Source organism: Lutra lutra, chromosome 9 (assembly GCF_902655055.1).
Source record: "Lutra lutra chromosome 9, mLutLut1.2, whole genome shotgun sequence".
NCBI classification, from domain to species: Eukaryota; Metazoa; Chordata; class Mammalia; order Carnivora; family Mustelidae; genus Lutra; species Lutra lutra.
The window spans coordinates 25,829,419-25,843,046 of record NC_062286.1 but is presented as its reverse complement, the minus strand read 5'-3'; the positions used below and the strand labels follow the sequence as shown (position 1 = coordinate 25,843,046).

The 13,628-nt window shown below is 41.0% G+C and overlaps 1 protein-coding gene across 4 annotated transcripts in view; it reads right to left on the bottom strand.

The window, feature by feature from the left end:
- Positions 1-10,850, bottom strand: part of SPAST (spastin) — a 56,579-nt gene extending 45,729 nt beyond the window's left edge. For 2 of the 4 annotated variants that reach the window (XM_047743819.1, XM_047743820.1), the window contains exon 1: positions 10,264-10,850. In XM_047743819.1, the coding sequence (XP_047599775.1) occupies positions 10,264-10,678 (415 nt within the window). In that variant the 5' untranslated portion in view covers positions 10,679-10,850. The remainder of the gene's footprint in view (positions 1-10,263) is intronic. The other 2 variants (XM_047743817.1, XM_047743818.1) reach the window with 1 other exon arrangement.
- Positions 10,851-13,628: the final 2,778 nt, after the last annotated feature.

The window sequence follows — 13,628 nt, the reverse complement described above, 5'->3', positions numbered from 1 at the left end:
ACCAAACCCAACACAAAAAGTGACAAAGGACTTAGGCATTTTTCAAAGAAGACACAGAAATGGCCAATAAGTAAGTGAAAAAACACTCACCATCGCAAATCATTAGGGAAATGCAAATTAAAACCATGATAAGGCAGTGCTTCAGATCCATTAGGAAGACTATCATTTAAAAAGCCCTGAAACTAACAAATGTGGAAAAATTGGAAACCCTTGTGCACTGGTGGCGGGAATGTACAAATGGTACAAGTGATGTGGAAATGCTTCTCAGTCCCTCAAAAAATTAAACAGGGAGTTACCATATGATCCAGCAATTCTACTCCTAGGTAGATACTCAAAAGTACTGAGAGCAGGGAAGCAAACAGATAGCCATATATTACTGTTCACAGCAGCATTGTTCACAATAGATGGCAAAACCCAAAGTTCATCAACAGACAAATGATTAAACAAAATGTAGTAAATATATATAATGGAATATTATTCAGCCTTAAAAACGAATGAAATCTGATACACGTTGCAAGGGTGACAAACCTTGAAAACATTATGCTAAGTGAGACAAGTCAGATACAAAAGAATACTGAATGATTCCATTTAGATAAGGTACCTGAAATAGGGAAATTCATTGGTACAAAAAGCAGAACAGAAATTACCAAGGACAGAGAGAAGGAGAAAGGGAGATGAGTGGGGAGTTATTGTTTAATGGGTACAGAGTTTCTGTTTGGAAAGATAAAAAGTTCTAGAAACGTACAGTGTTGATGGTTGCACAACACTGGGAATGTACTTAATGCCACTGAATCGTACACTTAAAATGACTAAAACAGCAAAGTTTAGATTATCTATGTCTTACAAAATGAAAAAAAAAAATTTACTAACTGGCCCGTTCTAAGCACTATGGTGGCCCTTGGTATACAGCAATGAAAATGAACAAACTACTGCCACGTGCAACAGCACAGAATAAATCTGAGCAGCATATATATTTTTTTCCATTTTATTTCTTTTCAGTGTTCCAGCATTCATTGCTTATGCACCACACCCAGTGATCCATGCAATACGTGCCCTCCTTAATACCCACCACCAGACTCACCCAACTCTCTACCCCCATCCCCTTCAAGACCCTCAGTTTGTTTCTCAGAGTCCACAGTCTCTCATGGTTCATCTTCCCCTCTGATTTCCCCCAACTTCCTTCTCCTCTCCATTTCCCTATGTCCTCCGTGTTATTCCTTATGCTCCACAAGTAAGTGAAACCATATGATAACTGACTCTCTCTGCTTGACTTATTTCATTCAGCATAATCTCTTCCAGTCCCATGTTGATACAAAAGTTGGGTATTCATCCTTTCTGATGGAGGCATAATACTCCATTGTATATATGGACCATATCTTCTTTATCTATTTGTCCACTGAAGGGCATCTTGGCTCTTTCCACAGTTTGGTGACTGTGGCCATTGCTGCTATGAACATTGGGATACAGATGGCCCTTCTTTTCACTACATCAGTATCTTTGGGGTAAATACCCAGTAGTGCAATTGCAGGGTTATAGGGAAGCTCTATTTTTAATTTCTTAAGGAATTTCTACACTGTTTTCCAAAGTGGCTGCACCAACTTGTATTCCTACCACCAGTGTAAAAGGGTTCCCCTTTCTCTACATCCTCTCCAACACATGTTGTTTACGGTCTTGTTAATTTTTTGACCAGCATATATTGAGCAAGAGAAACCACACACAAAAGAACACTTACCATGTGATTTCATTTATAAAGCTCAAGATCAGGCAAAACTAATCTATAGTGTTAGAGTTCGAATTGTAGGTATCTTTGCAAAGAATGGGGAAAGGTAGTAAGTGGAAGAGAACATCACAAAGGGAGGCTTCTGGAGGAATACTCTTATTTCTTGACCTGGTAGGGTTTCAAACTACTATGTTTACTTTGAAAATTCACTGAGCACTACAGTAATTATGCACTTTATGTATAATTTAATCAAAGTTTACTTAAAAACTAAAGAAAGAGAAGGGGAAGGTAAAGTATATATTTTTTTCAGAAGATTTTATTTATTTGACAGAGAGACAGCAAGAGATGGAACACAAGCAGGGAAAGCCAGAGAGAGAGAAACAGGCTTCCAGCTGGGCAGGGAGCCCAATCTGAGACCCTGGGATCATGACCTGAGCCAAAGGAAGATGCTTAGTGACTGAGCCACCCAGGCACCCCTGATAAAGTATACTGAAATGGAAAGAGTCCCAATACATTAAGGAAAAGGTTACAGATCAGTCTGTATGTAACTTTTTTTCCCCACAAATGAATAAATATTTATGTTTATATAAATACACAAGGTCAGATAACTTATTAGGTAATCATCTCCCTAAGGATAAGATTACAGAGGATTTTCACTTTCTATATGTGTATTTGTTCATTATTTTAATTTTTTAAAAGATTTAATCATTGGGGGAGGGGGGGCACACCCACACACAAGGTGGGGAAGGGGCAGAAGGAGAGGGAAAGAGAATCTCAAGCAGACTCCACACCAAGCACAGAGCTACAGAGCTGGACACATGGATCAATCCTACTACCCCAAGATCATGACCTGAGCCAAAACCAAGAGTTAGATGGTTAACCAACTGAGTCAACAGAGGCCCCCATTATTTTAATTTTTGAGTATATGCTAGTGTACAAGCAACAGAAATAGTAATGATACCCATCTTTAGATAGAGGTAAGCATAGTAGATTAAGTTATGAATTATATACTGCATCTTTTCATGCAGAGAGTAGTAGTAGTACCCACACTGCCACAAGAAGGGACAAAATAAGAGTAGTTTGGGATGGAGAGAGAGAGGATGTATGTTCATGATGTTACAATATGGGGACTTAAGCCCTTGATTATCCTCTAATAGCTATACGACTTTGGGAAAGTCAGTTAATCTCACTGGGTTTTACTCTGCTAACCTAAAGACAAGATGACATTTCTTTTACCTAACCCTGAGTTGTGGCAAAAATCAAGTGAAACAGGATATGTGACAACACTTTAAAAAATAAAGCAGGACAACAATATTACTTTTACTGTATTTATTTTAATTGGTACATCTGTTGGCTAACTTAAATCCTTCTACTTTGGAACTGCATGCACAGTGTATGTTTGTGATTGTTGCTCATTTAAGTTATGTAAAGCCACTGCTTTTACTTACTTAGTCCTCTAGTATCTGCCTACAAAAAATTCCACGGAATATACTAATTTTCCTACACAATTTTCTTTTAAGAACTTACAAGTGTCACAATTAGCAGAATAAGAGGTATCTTTAAAAATCCTACAATAGGGGAGTCTGGGTGGCTAAGTCTGTTAAGTGTCTGCCTTTGGCTAAGGTCATGATCCAGAGGTCCTGGGATTGGGCTCCCTGCTCAGAGAGAATCTGCTTCTTCCTCTCCCTCTGCCGGACTCTCTGTTCATGTTGGTTCTCTCTCTCTCAAATAAATAAAATCTTGAAAAAAAAAATCCTACAACAGATTTCATTGTGTGCTAAACTGTAATAAACCACAGGATCATGAAGCATCAGTGAACAGCCCCCAGACTACTCTCCTCATAGTTCACTACTGCATAAAGGATACTTTCTACTGTGTTTTAATTCAGCAAAAAGGTCATACTTGCATTCACTTTCCAACTTCAAGGTTTATCTCTGAAGTAAAGACTTTCCCATTTAATTGGGAAGGTTTTGAATCCCATGGAAAGAAATCATTTCAGTTTTGTACATTTTCTTTAAACCTTAAGAATGTCAATTAATTTATCTTCTTTGAAGTCTTTTGTATTTACTATGGGTAGTAGGTAACTTTAATTTTTTTCTATGCATTTTCTTTATTTTCCAAATTCTCTACTGAGATGCTTGCATTATATGCACATATGAGTACAAAATGATTAGTTTTATCTCTTTTAAAATAAAAGGTTAGGGCGCCCAGGTGGCTCAGTCGATTAACCAATTGCCTTCAGCTCAGGTCATGGTCTCAGGGTACTGGGATCGGGCCCACATCGGGCTCCCTGCTCAGTGGGAAGCCTGCTTCTCCCTCTCTCACTCCCCCTGCTTGTGTTCCCTCTCTCGCTGTCTCTCTCTGTCAAATAAACAAAAATCTTTATTTATAAATAAATAAAATATTTTAAAAATAAATAAAATAAAATAAAAGGTTAGGATACTAAGTGAGCTTAGGGGGGACTCCCATCTGTTTTTTTCTGAACTGAGGGTCACAATTAGCAAACATACTTTTATATCACTCTTTAGATAATTCCCCTTCTTCCTCAAATGTCATTTATGTGGCTGCTATATCCTAAAAGGCGTAAAAGAAACCAGGTATCAAGGTTTAACAATAACTCACAGGGGCTATAATCTTTTTTTTTTTAATTTTTTTTTTTTTTTTTAATTTGACAGACAGAGATCACAAGTAGCCAGAGAGGCAGGCAGAGAGAGAGAGAGAGGAGGAAGCAGGCTCTGCTGAGCAGAGAGCCCGATGTGGGACTCGATCCCAGAACCCTGGGATCATGACCTGAGCCGAAGGCAGAGGCTTTAACCCACTGAGCCACCCAGGTGCCCCTCAGGGGCTATAATCTTAAAAGGATTGTTGAATAACAGCAGTCCTGTTTACTGAGGACCTACTCTGTGCAAGCACTAAGTATTTACAAACACTGACTCAGTGCAGTAACTTCGCCAAGATCTTGAATAGTCAGAACTCAAATATCATTTTGAATACTAGGCACTACAATTTTAAAAGGATAAAATTAGGTCCTCAAAGCTGAGAAAGAGAAAAGCAGGCCCTGACATCCAAGAGCTGGCCTGGTACTATCAGGCAGGCCTTGGTGTAACTAGGAGCTGACTTGGCATCACTGCCAGACCTGGTGCTTTGTAGATCATAAGCAATTTCATAGAACATCAACATCAGATAAGGTCACTTTGTGATTGTGATGGATGAAGACAAAACATGACCACTCCATAATCAAAAACATGAATATTGTCCAAGCCATGAAATACCAAGCATCTTCCTCTTCAGGCTAATGAGTGCTTTTCAACCGCTTTTCAACAGCTTTAGCCTCATTCTGGCCTTCCCTCTTTCTAGATCACATTCAAGATACTTAATCATAGAATACCCCTCTTCCTGACAGCATCCAATGCAGAACAAAATCCTGCTTCCTTAAATCCTCCTCAAAATCACCTGATATAAGCCCAAATCCTGTAAGTTATCTCTAGCACCCTTTCCTGAGATGCCATGGTTCCCACCATGTGTGTTCTCCCTACTTCTATAATAAATCCCACTTGTTTAGCCACAGGGGTTCTACGAACGGTTGACTGAAAGACACTGACAAAGCCCACTTAAGAACAATAGTGAAGGGGCGTCTGGGTGGCTCAGTGGGTTAAAGCCTCTGCCTCCAGCTTGCGTCGTGGTCCCAGGGTCCTGGGATTGAGCCCCGCATTCCCCTGTATCAGGCTCTCTGCTAGGCAGGGAGCCTGCTTCCTCCTCTCTCTCTGCCTACTTGTGATCTCTGTCTGTCAAATAAATAAATAAAATCTTAAAAAAAAAAAAAAACAGTTAATTCTCTTTTTCTATTATAGCATAAAATAAATGCAAAGAGCAGCAAAGACACATGAATAAGTTTAACATGTCTATGCTATACCTTCATAGCTGTAAAACATAGTCTCTAGGATAATCATAGATTTTATTTTTCTTTCCTCATTTACCAAATGAACAACTGCTGAGATTTGAGTGTGCTCAAAGTTTCATTCTATAGGATGTCTAGTGTGGGTAATTCACAAGGAGAAAAAAAAAAGGCTACCTTAGCTCATTAATACCTCCACTGGTATTATATAGGTCAAGGAGTATTATAGGTCAAAAAAGACGAAAAGTAGTAGAGAAACAGAGAATCTATACTTTGCCAGATGTCAAAAAGCCAACTACCATTGGGTGGAACATGGGGAATACGATAGTGAAAAAGAAGCAGGAAGGATTAGGGAAGATCCTTTTTTCAATAATTTAATATCCATTTACTGCCTGCCTATCCCTTAACTGTTCTCAGGACGGCTAACAATACTCTTAGAAATCTAGTTACCAGGTGAGCTTTATAGGGTTTAACTGTATTCTACATTAGGAAAAATATAAATTGCAATTTAAAAAAACCAGAGCAAGGGACCAAGTTCCTAACAGTGACTGTCTTTTTGTCTCTTTAGTGCAAATGCCATTAAATATTCTTGAATAGAAATGGGAAATGTATATCGTGTATTTAATAAAAGGTAATGCTTTTCTTTCGGAAAAGAGTGATATTATGTAAATATCCATCCACCCGAATAATTCTTTCTTTGTTGTAATCATGGAAACCTTAAAGAAGAATCATTAGGCCCAAGAAAATTGTCTGAAATCAATCCTTTCAAAATAGTGACTAGCAGTTTTTAGGGGTAAAAGAAAGTATACCAAATCTGACATTTCTGATCCCTATTCTCTATCATCACTCTGAAAATATAGTTAGGCAAGGTATTTTGTGTGTGCTTTAAATAGTGCAAGGTTGAGTTACATAGGAATACAAATTTGTATAACAACATTTTAAAAGCCTAATGTTTTAAATATGAGCTGACTAGTAATAAATATAAAAGAATTCTATTTAGACCATTTCTGTCCTTGATCCCAGGTTCTTCATCCCTACAATATTCTGAGAAACCAATCTCTTTCATACAACACACTGGGCCCTTACTGTCAAGTTCTACATACTCCAGGTAATCAAACCACACCCAGAAAACCTGCACCACTCTATTACCCAGGAGATCTTAGGCTTGTCTACTTGCAGGAGCCATGCCAAACATGTTAGATCATTCTGGTTAATCCAAAGACCCACTATGACAACCTCCTCTTTTCCCCCAAGTATTCCAAGGGGCCCAGTATTAGGATTCGAAAACAGAAAACCTGCTTAAAGCAGAAAGTATAATGAGGGGCATAATTTTCTGTTCACCTAAACTCTGTTCCTGGTTCTGCTAATGTGAGTACACTCTTTAAATTTCAGTTTATCCATATACATAATGGATATAAAAGGTTATCAGTTTTCCAAGGATGTTCAACAATTATATATCCAAAAAAAATATTTAACTCCTTGAAAAAAATGAGACATATGATATGCATGAAAACACACACACATTTTAATGATCATAGAGCAAATGCTGTCTTACATCTTACTGGAGAGGAAGTGAGTTTTCTTAAGTAGCATCTAGAATGCAAAGAGCTGTGCAAATTAACTGGTATCCAATAAAAGCTTTTTTTAATGAACAGAACTCAAATATTCTTACATTAGGTAATTAAATTTACTGTGTTATTCTTCTCTATTTTAAAAATTTGGTTTCAGACAAATTTAGGCCTTTTTGAAAATTCAGTGTCAAAGCTGACTATACCATAAGAATAAAATACAAAATAAACAGTCACCATATAAACCATATTCAGACACTACTTTACTGAAATGAGATTTAATTTGGCCTTTATTATTTCAAGGCATCAAATGTTTCAAATAATTAACACCACGACAGTCTGAAATAGCCCATTTTACCTGAGGAAATAAAGTGGCTTTTTCAATATACTTAGAAGCTAAGTCAGGTTACTAAGGGAATGGCAGTGCATGACATTACTAGCCCCTTGATGGCTTACCACAAAGTTAAGAAACGTTTGAAGACTGCTTTAAAGACAATTCATTTCTATCCGTTCATATCTATTTTGACACAGTGAGAAAGGAGACTAAAATTCTCTTATTTTACACTGACAAGGGTGGTTGAGAGAGAAGCAGACTCTGTAAACGTAAACTCTTGCAACTACTGGATTAAGGCTAAAGTATAAAAAGTTTGAATATTCTAAGGGAAAATTATGAGAAAAGAACGATGACAATACAAACTTAGCTTTAACTCAGTTTTTAAGGAAAAATGAATACTTAACTGATTTGTTTCAGTTTGAACTAATTAGTTTCAGCACATAATACATCAGTTGTATAACACAAACTAAAAAGTTATCATAGTCTATTCTAAAGTGTACTTCAGAAACTAAAGTATAGGGGCACCTGGGTGGCTCCGTCGTTAAGCGTCTGCCTTTGGCTCAGGTCATGGTCCCAGGGTCCTGGGATGGAGCCCTGCATCACTCAGCAGGAGCCCTGCTTCTCCCTCTCCCCCTGCTGTATTCCCTCTCTCGCTCTCTATGTCAAATAAATAAAAATCTTTTAAAAAAACCCAAAAAACTGAAGTACAAATAAAGCAAAAAACTTTGAACAGAAACATTAACAGTAGAGAGTAGAGTATGCGATCTATGGATTGCTGAAAATATACTTTTAAAATATTTTAGAAAATTTAAATATAATAGGTGTAGTCATATATGTAATACTCTATAAGACAAGTCATAAGTTTGAAACCAAAGGTCTGATTTCTACTTGTCACTTATCCCTCCTTACGGAACTGATTTCTCTTTAAATCTAAGAGCCTCGGGTCTTTTTTTTTTTTTTTTTTTTTAATACCTAGGTTATCCTTGTCCTCTCCTCTTATCTTACCTCCCAGCTGTCATCACCCAGTGTTTAAAAAAAATTTCCTTGTGTTTTCTGGCATTCTCTTCCTAAATACTACAATGAATCTACCCTTAAACATATTCCCTCTATTCTAAAACATCTTTTGACCTAGATTAGTAAACTTCTGGGGACCCTACTGTAATTGGATCGTGCACTCAAACAGTGCTTCTCTAGGAAGGGATGATGGTACCCTTATTCATCCTCACCAAGGAGCCTTCAATGTTCTAAGAGATGGTACATAATGAAACAGTTAACAAAAACTTCCTTCCACAACACATGGTATTTTTTTCTTAAACAGAACTCTTTCCTAGAACTCTCTTCTTCTATAGATTTTTAAAAAGTAATCTCCACAGCCAATGTGAGGCTTGAACTCACAACCCCAAGATCAAGAGCTGCATGTTCCACCGACTGAGAGAGCCGGATGCCCCCTTCCTAGAACTCTGTTAAACTCCACTGCCCTTACAATCAAAATCATGAACACCTGCTTCTTCTACCATACTTCTCACTCCTGGGTTCCACAAAGAAAATAGGTTTCAACAAAACTAAACTCTAGAACAGTTTCTGTAGTTGACAGTAGCAAGAGATTCTACAAATGACCTGCAGAATGTTGTTGTTTTTTTGGATAAATGACAGTGCAAGTGAGTACCTAAGTGAAGTGATACAAAAATGTTCTTTGGTAGTTACAGGAAAAAGATCTTTGCATATTGGAGGCAGGGAAGAAAGGAGGGATTTTCAAAATGTTGCAAGACTCCTAACTTCGGTTCTCATCTTCCATAAAAAAGTGTTCATTAGGAATTAGCATAGGTTTGGAATGACCTGCTTTAATCTTTTGAGCCTCAGTTCCTTCATCTGCAACATGCTGATACTAACACTACTTTCACCTCACAAGGTAATTGTGGGGATTAAGTAAAGAACACATACAAAGCTAACAGTACAGCGGTTGGTGCACTGAACGACTTAAAAACGTTAGTTTCAGAAATCTGAAGGATATAGTATTCTTGCCTTCATTCAGAAATTTAAAAATCTTAAAAAATAAAAGAAAGATAAATCTGTTTCAAGTTATATTGAGAAACTTAAAGTCTTCCTTGGAATACTGATTTAGATTAAATAAAATCTAACAGGGACAAAAGTTTCATGTTAAAATAGAACTTTATAAAGAAATACTTAGAAGTCGTTATATTGATAAAATGTCACGAAACTTTAAAAAATGCCAATTCAGCTATAATCATATGCAGCTGTTCCTTTCAAAATTAAGTCACCATTTTTTTTTTCTTTGACACTACAGTACTCTGCTTTCATTAAAAGCCTATAACAAGACACTGCTTCTCCGATACCGAAACCTTTTGGAAACCTGGCTCAGAGGAAGCCACACATTGTTTACAGTGCAAGAAAGAATCCGTGTGGTCATTCTAGAACAACTGTCACTGTCAATAGCATGACTGGCTGTCTCATAGGGACTTGGTTCATGCAGAAGTGTAGGGGAAGGCCGGTGTCTGAAACAAAGTCGACAGCCAGGGTGCCTGAAAGGGGAGAGGTTTAACTGAGAATCGTAGAGGATGAGAGTCTGACTGCGGTGAAGCCGCCCGGGGTGGGCGGGGGGACAGGATCAATTCCGGGGCTGCACCGCCCGCTCCCGAAGAAAAGGGACGCAGGTGTTGCCCTCCCTGGGCGACCCCACCGCTTTCTTCCCGGCGCCGCCTCCCCCTCCCTCCAGCCGCACACTTACCTTTCTCGTCCTCATCGATGCGCAGGGCAATGGAGATGTACTCGAAGGCCTGTTTGTGGAAGGCTCGGACGCTCTCGGCCTCCCCGCCCGGCACTGGCGCCGGGGGCGAGGCCGAGGCCGGCGCTGGCGCGGCCCGGGAGCTCCTCTTGGCAGCCATGAGGGCGCGGGAGAAGCGCTGGCAGAGCCACACGAAGAGGAGCCCCAGGTGGAAGGCGACCAAACGCAGCAGCGCGAAGCCTACGAACAGCGGGTAGGAGAAGTAGTACAGGTTTCGCTTATGCAGCGACTCGGGAGGGGGGGCCGGTCTGGGGGCGGGACGGGCGGGGGCCAGGCAGGGGGGCGGAGGCCTGGGAGGCACCGGGCTGCTGCAGCCGCCGGAGCCTTTCTTCTTCCCTCGTCCACCCGGAGAATTCATTCACAGCTCCCACTGCCGCCGCCGCCATAACCCGCCTCCCGCAGACCGACGGCGACCAAGCCACGGCGGCGGCCACTGGGACGGCGAGGGCCACAGACGCCCACGCGCCCGCCGGTCCCGAGAGCTCGGCACCTCCACGCGCTGCTCGCCGGCCCCGCCCCTTTCTCCTCGCTCGGCCAGGAGCACAACCCCTTTCCTCCTCCGGCGGTCGGTGGTTCCTGCCCCTCCCGCTCTGTGTCCTCTCAGCCTCCTGGTAGCTCCGAGCTGTGGCCGCGCACGCGCACGCCTGCCCATGTCTTTCTCTAGCGCGCGCGCACGCCGCCGTCTTTGTTGCCCTGAGCTCCTAGTGCGCGTGTGCAGCTCCCGCCCCTCGGGCTCTTCCTTGTGGAACTACAGTTCCCAATGTGCAATTCAGCTACGTCATCCTCAGGGATCCGTCGCTCTACAGATTACGCTATCCCCGGGGAGTTGCTTAAGCTGAGAACCTCGGTCATCAATTTACCGTGGGGACAGCTGCGGTTTGGGCTCGCTCGACTGGTTCGCAGGGCTACTATCTCGCAGTGCTATCGCTTTATATTTCTTTCAGCATTTTCTGCCAGTCTCCGGCGAAGGATGCTTGATTTGACTTCCATCTCAAAAGTAATGGGTACCAGGGGCGCCTGGGTGGCCCAGTGGGTTAAAGCCTCTGCCTTTGGCTCAGGTCATGATCCCAGGATCCTGGGATCAAGCCCCGCATCTGGCTCTCTGCTCAGCAGGGAGCTTGCTTCCTCCTCTTTCTCTGCCTGCTTCTCTGCCTGCTTGTGATCTTTGTCTGTCAAGTAAATAAATAAAATCTTAAAAAAAAAAAAAAGTAATGGGTACCATGAAAACAATCTCAATGTCCATCGATAGGAAAGGAATTAAATGAATTTTGGAATACCCATATGTAATTCTGTGGAGCATTTAAAAAGAATGAGGTGGATTTTTATGTACTGATAAAGAAGGGTGTCCATGATTATTTGTTAGGTGAAGATAGGATATTACAGACCAGTGTGATGTGATCGTATTTTGTATTAAAAAGAATAAATGGAAAGAAAAAAGTAATGGAGACAAATCTGGGAATTATTCTCTGAGAGGGAAGCAACTGTAGAGACATATAAACTTAAAGTCACCGAAACCAAAAATGTTAGTCCAGTGAAACGAAGTGAGCAATTCTAGAGATTTAGCTAGTATGTGTTTAGATGCCTATTTTGAAGAATTAGTTTGAATAGGGGCATTCCTAGGTTTCATACAGTGATCATCCCACAGTTTACTGAAAATCCAAACTGGGCTTTGTTTGTTTGGTGGTGGTTGTTTTTTTTTTTTTTTTTTTAGCCTACTGGATGTCCCTTCCTTTGGGAACTACCCACTCACCTCTGCTGCCTGTATACCAATGATCTGCAAGCACTGAACCAGCCTCCCAGATCAGAGATGGTAACACGAGGTTACTATACTCTCCTAGAAACTGGAGTTTGGGATGGACACACTGGAATAGAAGGTACTAGGAACTGAGTGCTCTAAAAAGCTGGTCTGTTAGTTTGTCTCATTGAGATCCCCAGAGCTGCCAGTTTCCTGGACTGGTCACTTGATAGTGTAACCTATCCAATAAACCATTCAGTCTGTTTCTCTATTTCTCGGATTCTCTCTCCCTTTGCCCATCTATCTCCCTTTTCTCCTCTCTTCTCTTTTTCTTTTTACTTGGGTTAACCATAGTTGTTTCTTATTGCCTAAAAATAGGGAGTCCTAACTGATACAAAGTTCCCATTGTTTACAGAGTGAGATTTGCAAAAGCTTCATGCCAGCTTTCAAAAATTCTGGCCACAACTTTATTTAAATTTCTCCACCACTACTCCCTTACAAACATAAATTATTGCAAAAACGACCTGTCCCCTGTTCCCCTCCAGCTGCTCCCTACCCCTTTTCCTGCCTCTTGTGTTTCTACCAATTTCTCATTCTCAAATGTCCTCTCTCACATCTGATTTTTTTTTTAAAGATTTCACTTATTTGACAGACAGAGATCACAAGTAGGCAGAGAGTCCGGCAGAGAGAGAGAAAGAGGAAGGCTCTCCGCTGAGCAGAGAGCCCGATGCAGGCTCGATCCCAGGACATTGGGATCACGACCTGAGCCGAAGGCAGAGGCCTTAACCCCCTGAGCCACCCAGGCGCCCCTATATCTGATTTTTTTTTTAATTTTTTTTTTTAAGATTTTATTTATTTATTTGTCAGAGAGAGGGAGAGAGAGCGAGCACAGGCAGACAGAATGGCAGGCAGAGGCAGAGGGAGAAGCAGGCTCCCTGCCGAGCAAGGAGCCCGATGTGGGACTTGATCCCAGGACGCTGGGATCATGACCTGAGCCGAAGGCAGCTGCTTAACCAACTGAGCCACCCAGGCGTCCCCCCTATATCTGATTTTTAAAATAAAATTTTTATTTATTCATTTGAGAGAGCGCGCACAAGCAGGGGGGAGGTGCAGAGCAGAGGGAAAAGCAGACTCCCCACCGAGCAGAGAGCCCTATATGGGACTTGAGTCCAGTACCCTGGAATAATGACCCAAGCCTAAGGCAGACAACCAACTGAGACACCCAGGCACCATCTTTCACTTCTAATTAATTTCAATTCCTGACTTCTCTCTTTGGAAACCCATAGTACTTTTTGTTGTTATGTGAAATCTGTAAGTATATCATGTAAACAAGATGTATATAACTTTTTTTTTTGAGATTTTATTTATTTATTTGACAGAGAGAGAGCACAAACAGAGGAAATGGCAGGCAGAGGGAGAGGAAGAAGCAGGCTCCCACTGAGCACAGAGCCCGATGCGGGACTCCATCTCAGGACCCTGGGACCATGACCTGAGCCCAGGTGCCCAAGATATATATAACTTCTATGTGTCAAGAAAAACTAATGTAACCAGTTCCTTATACTTTTTGAGCCCC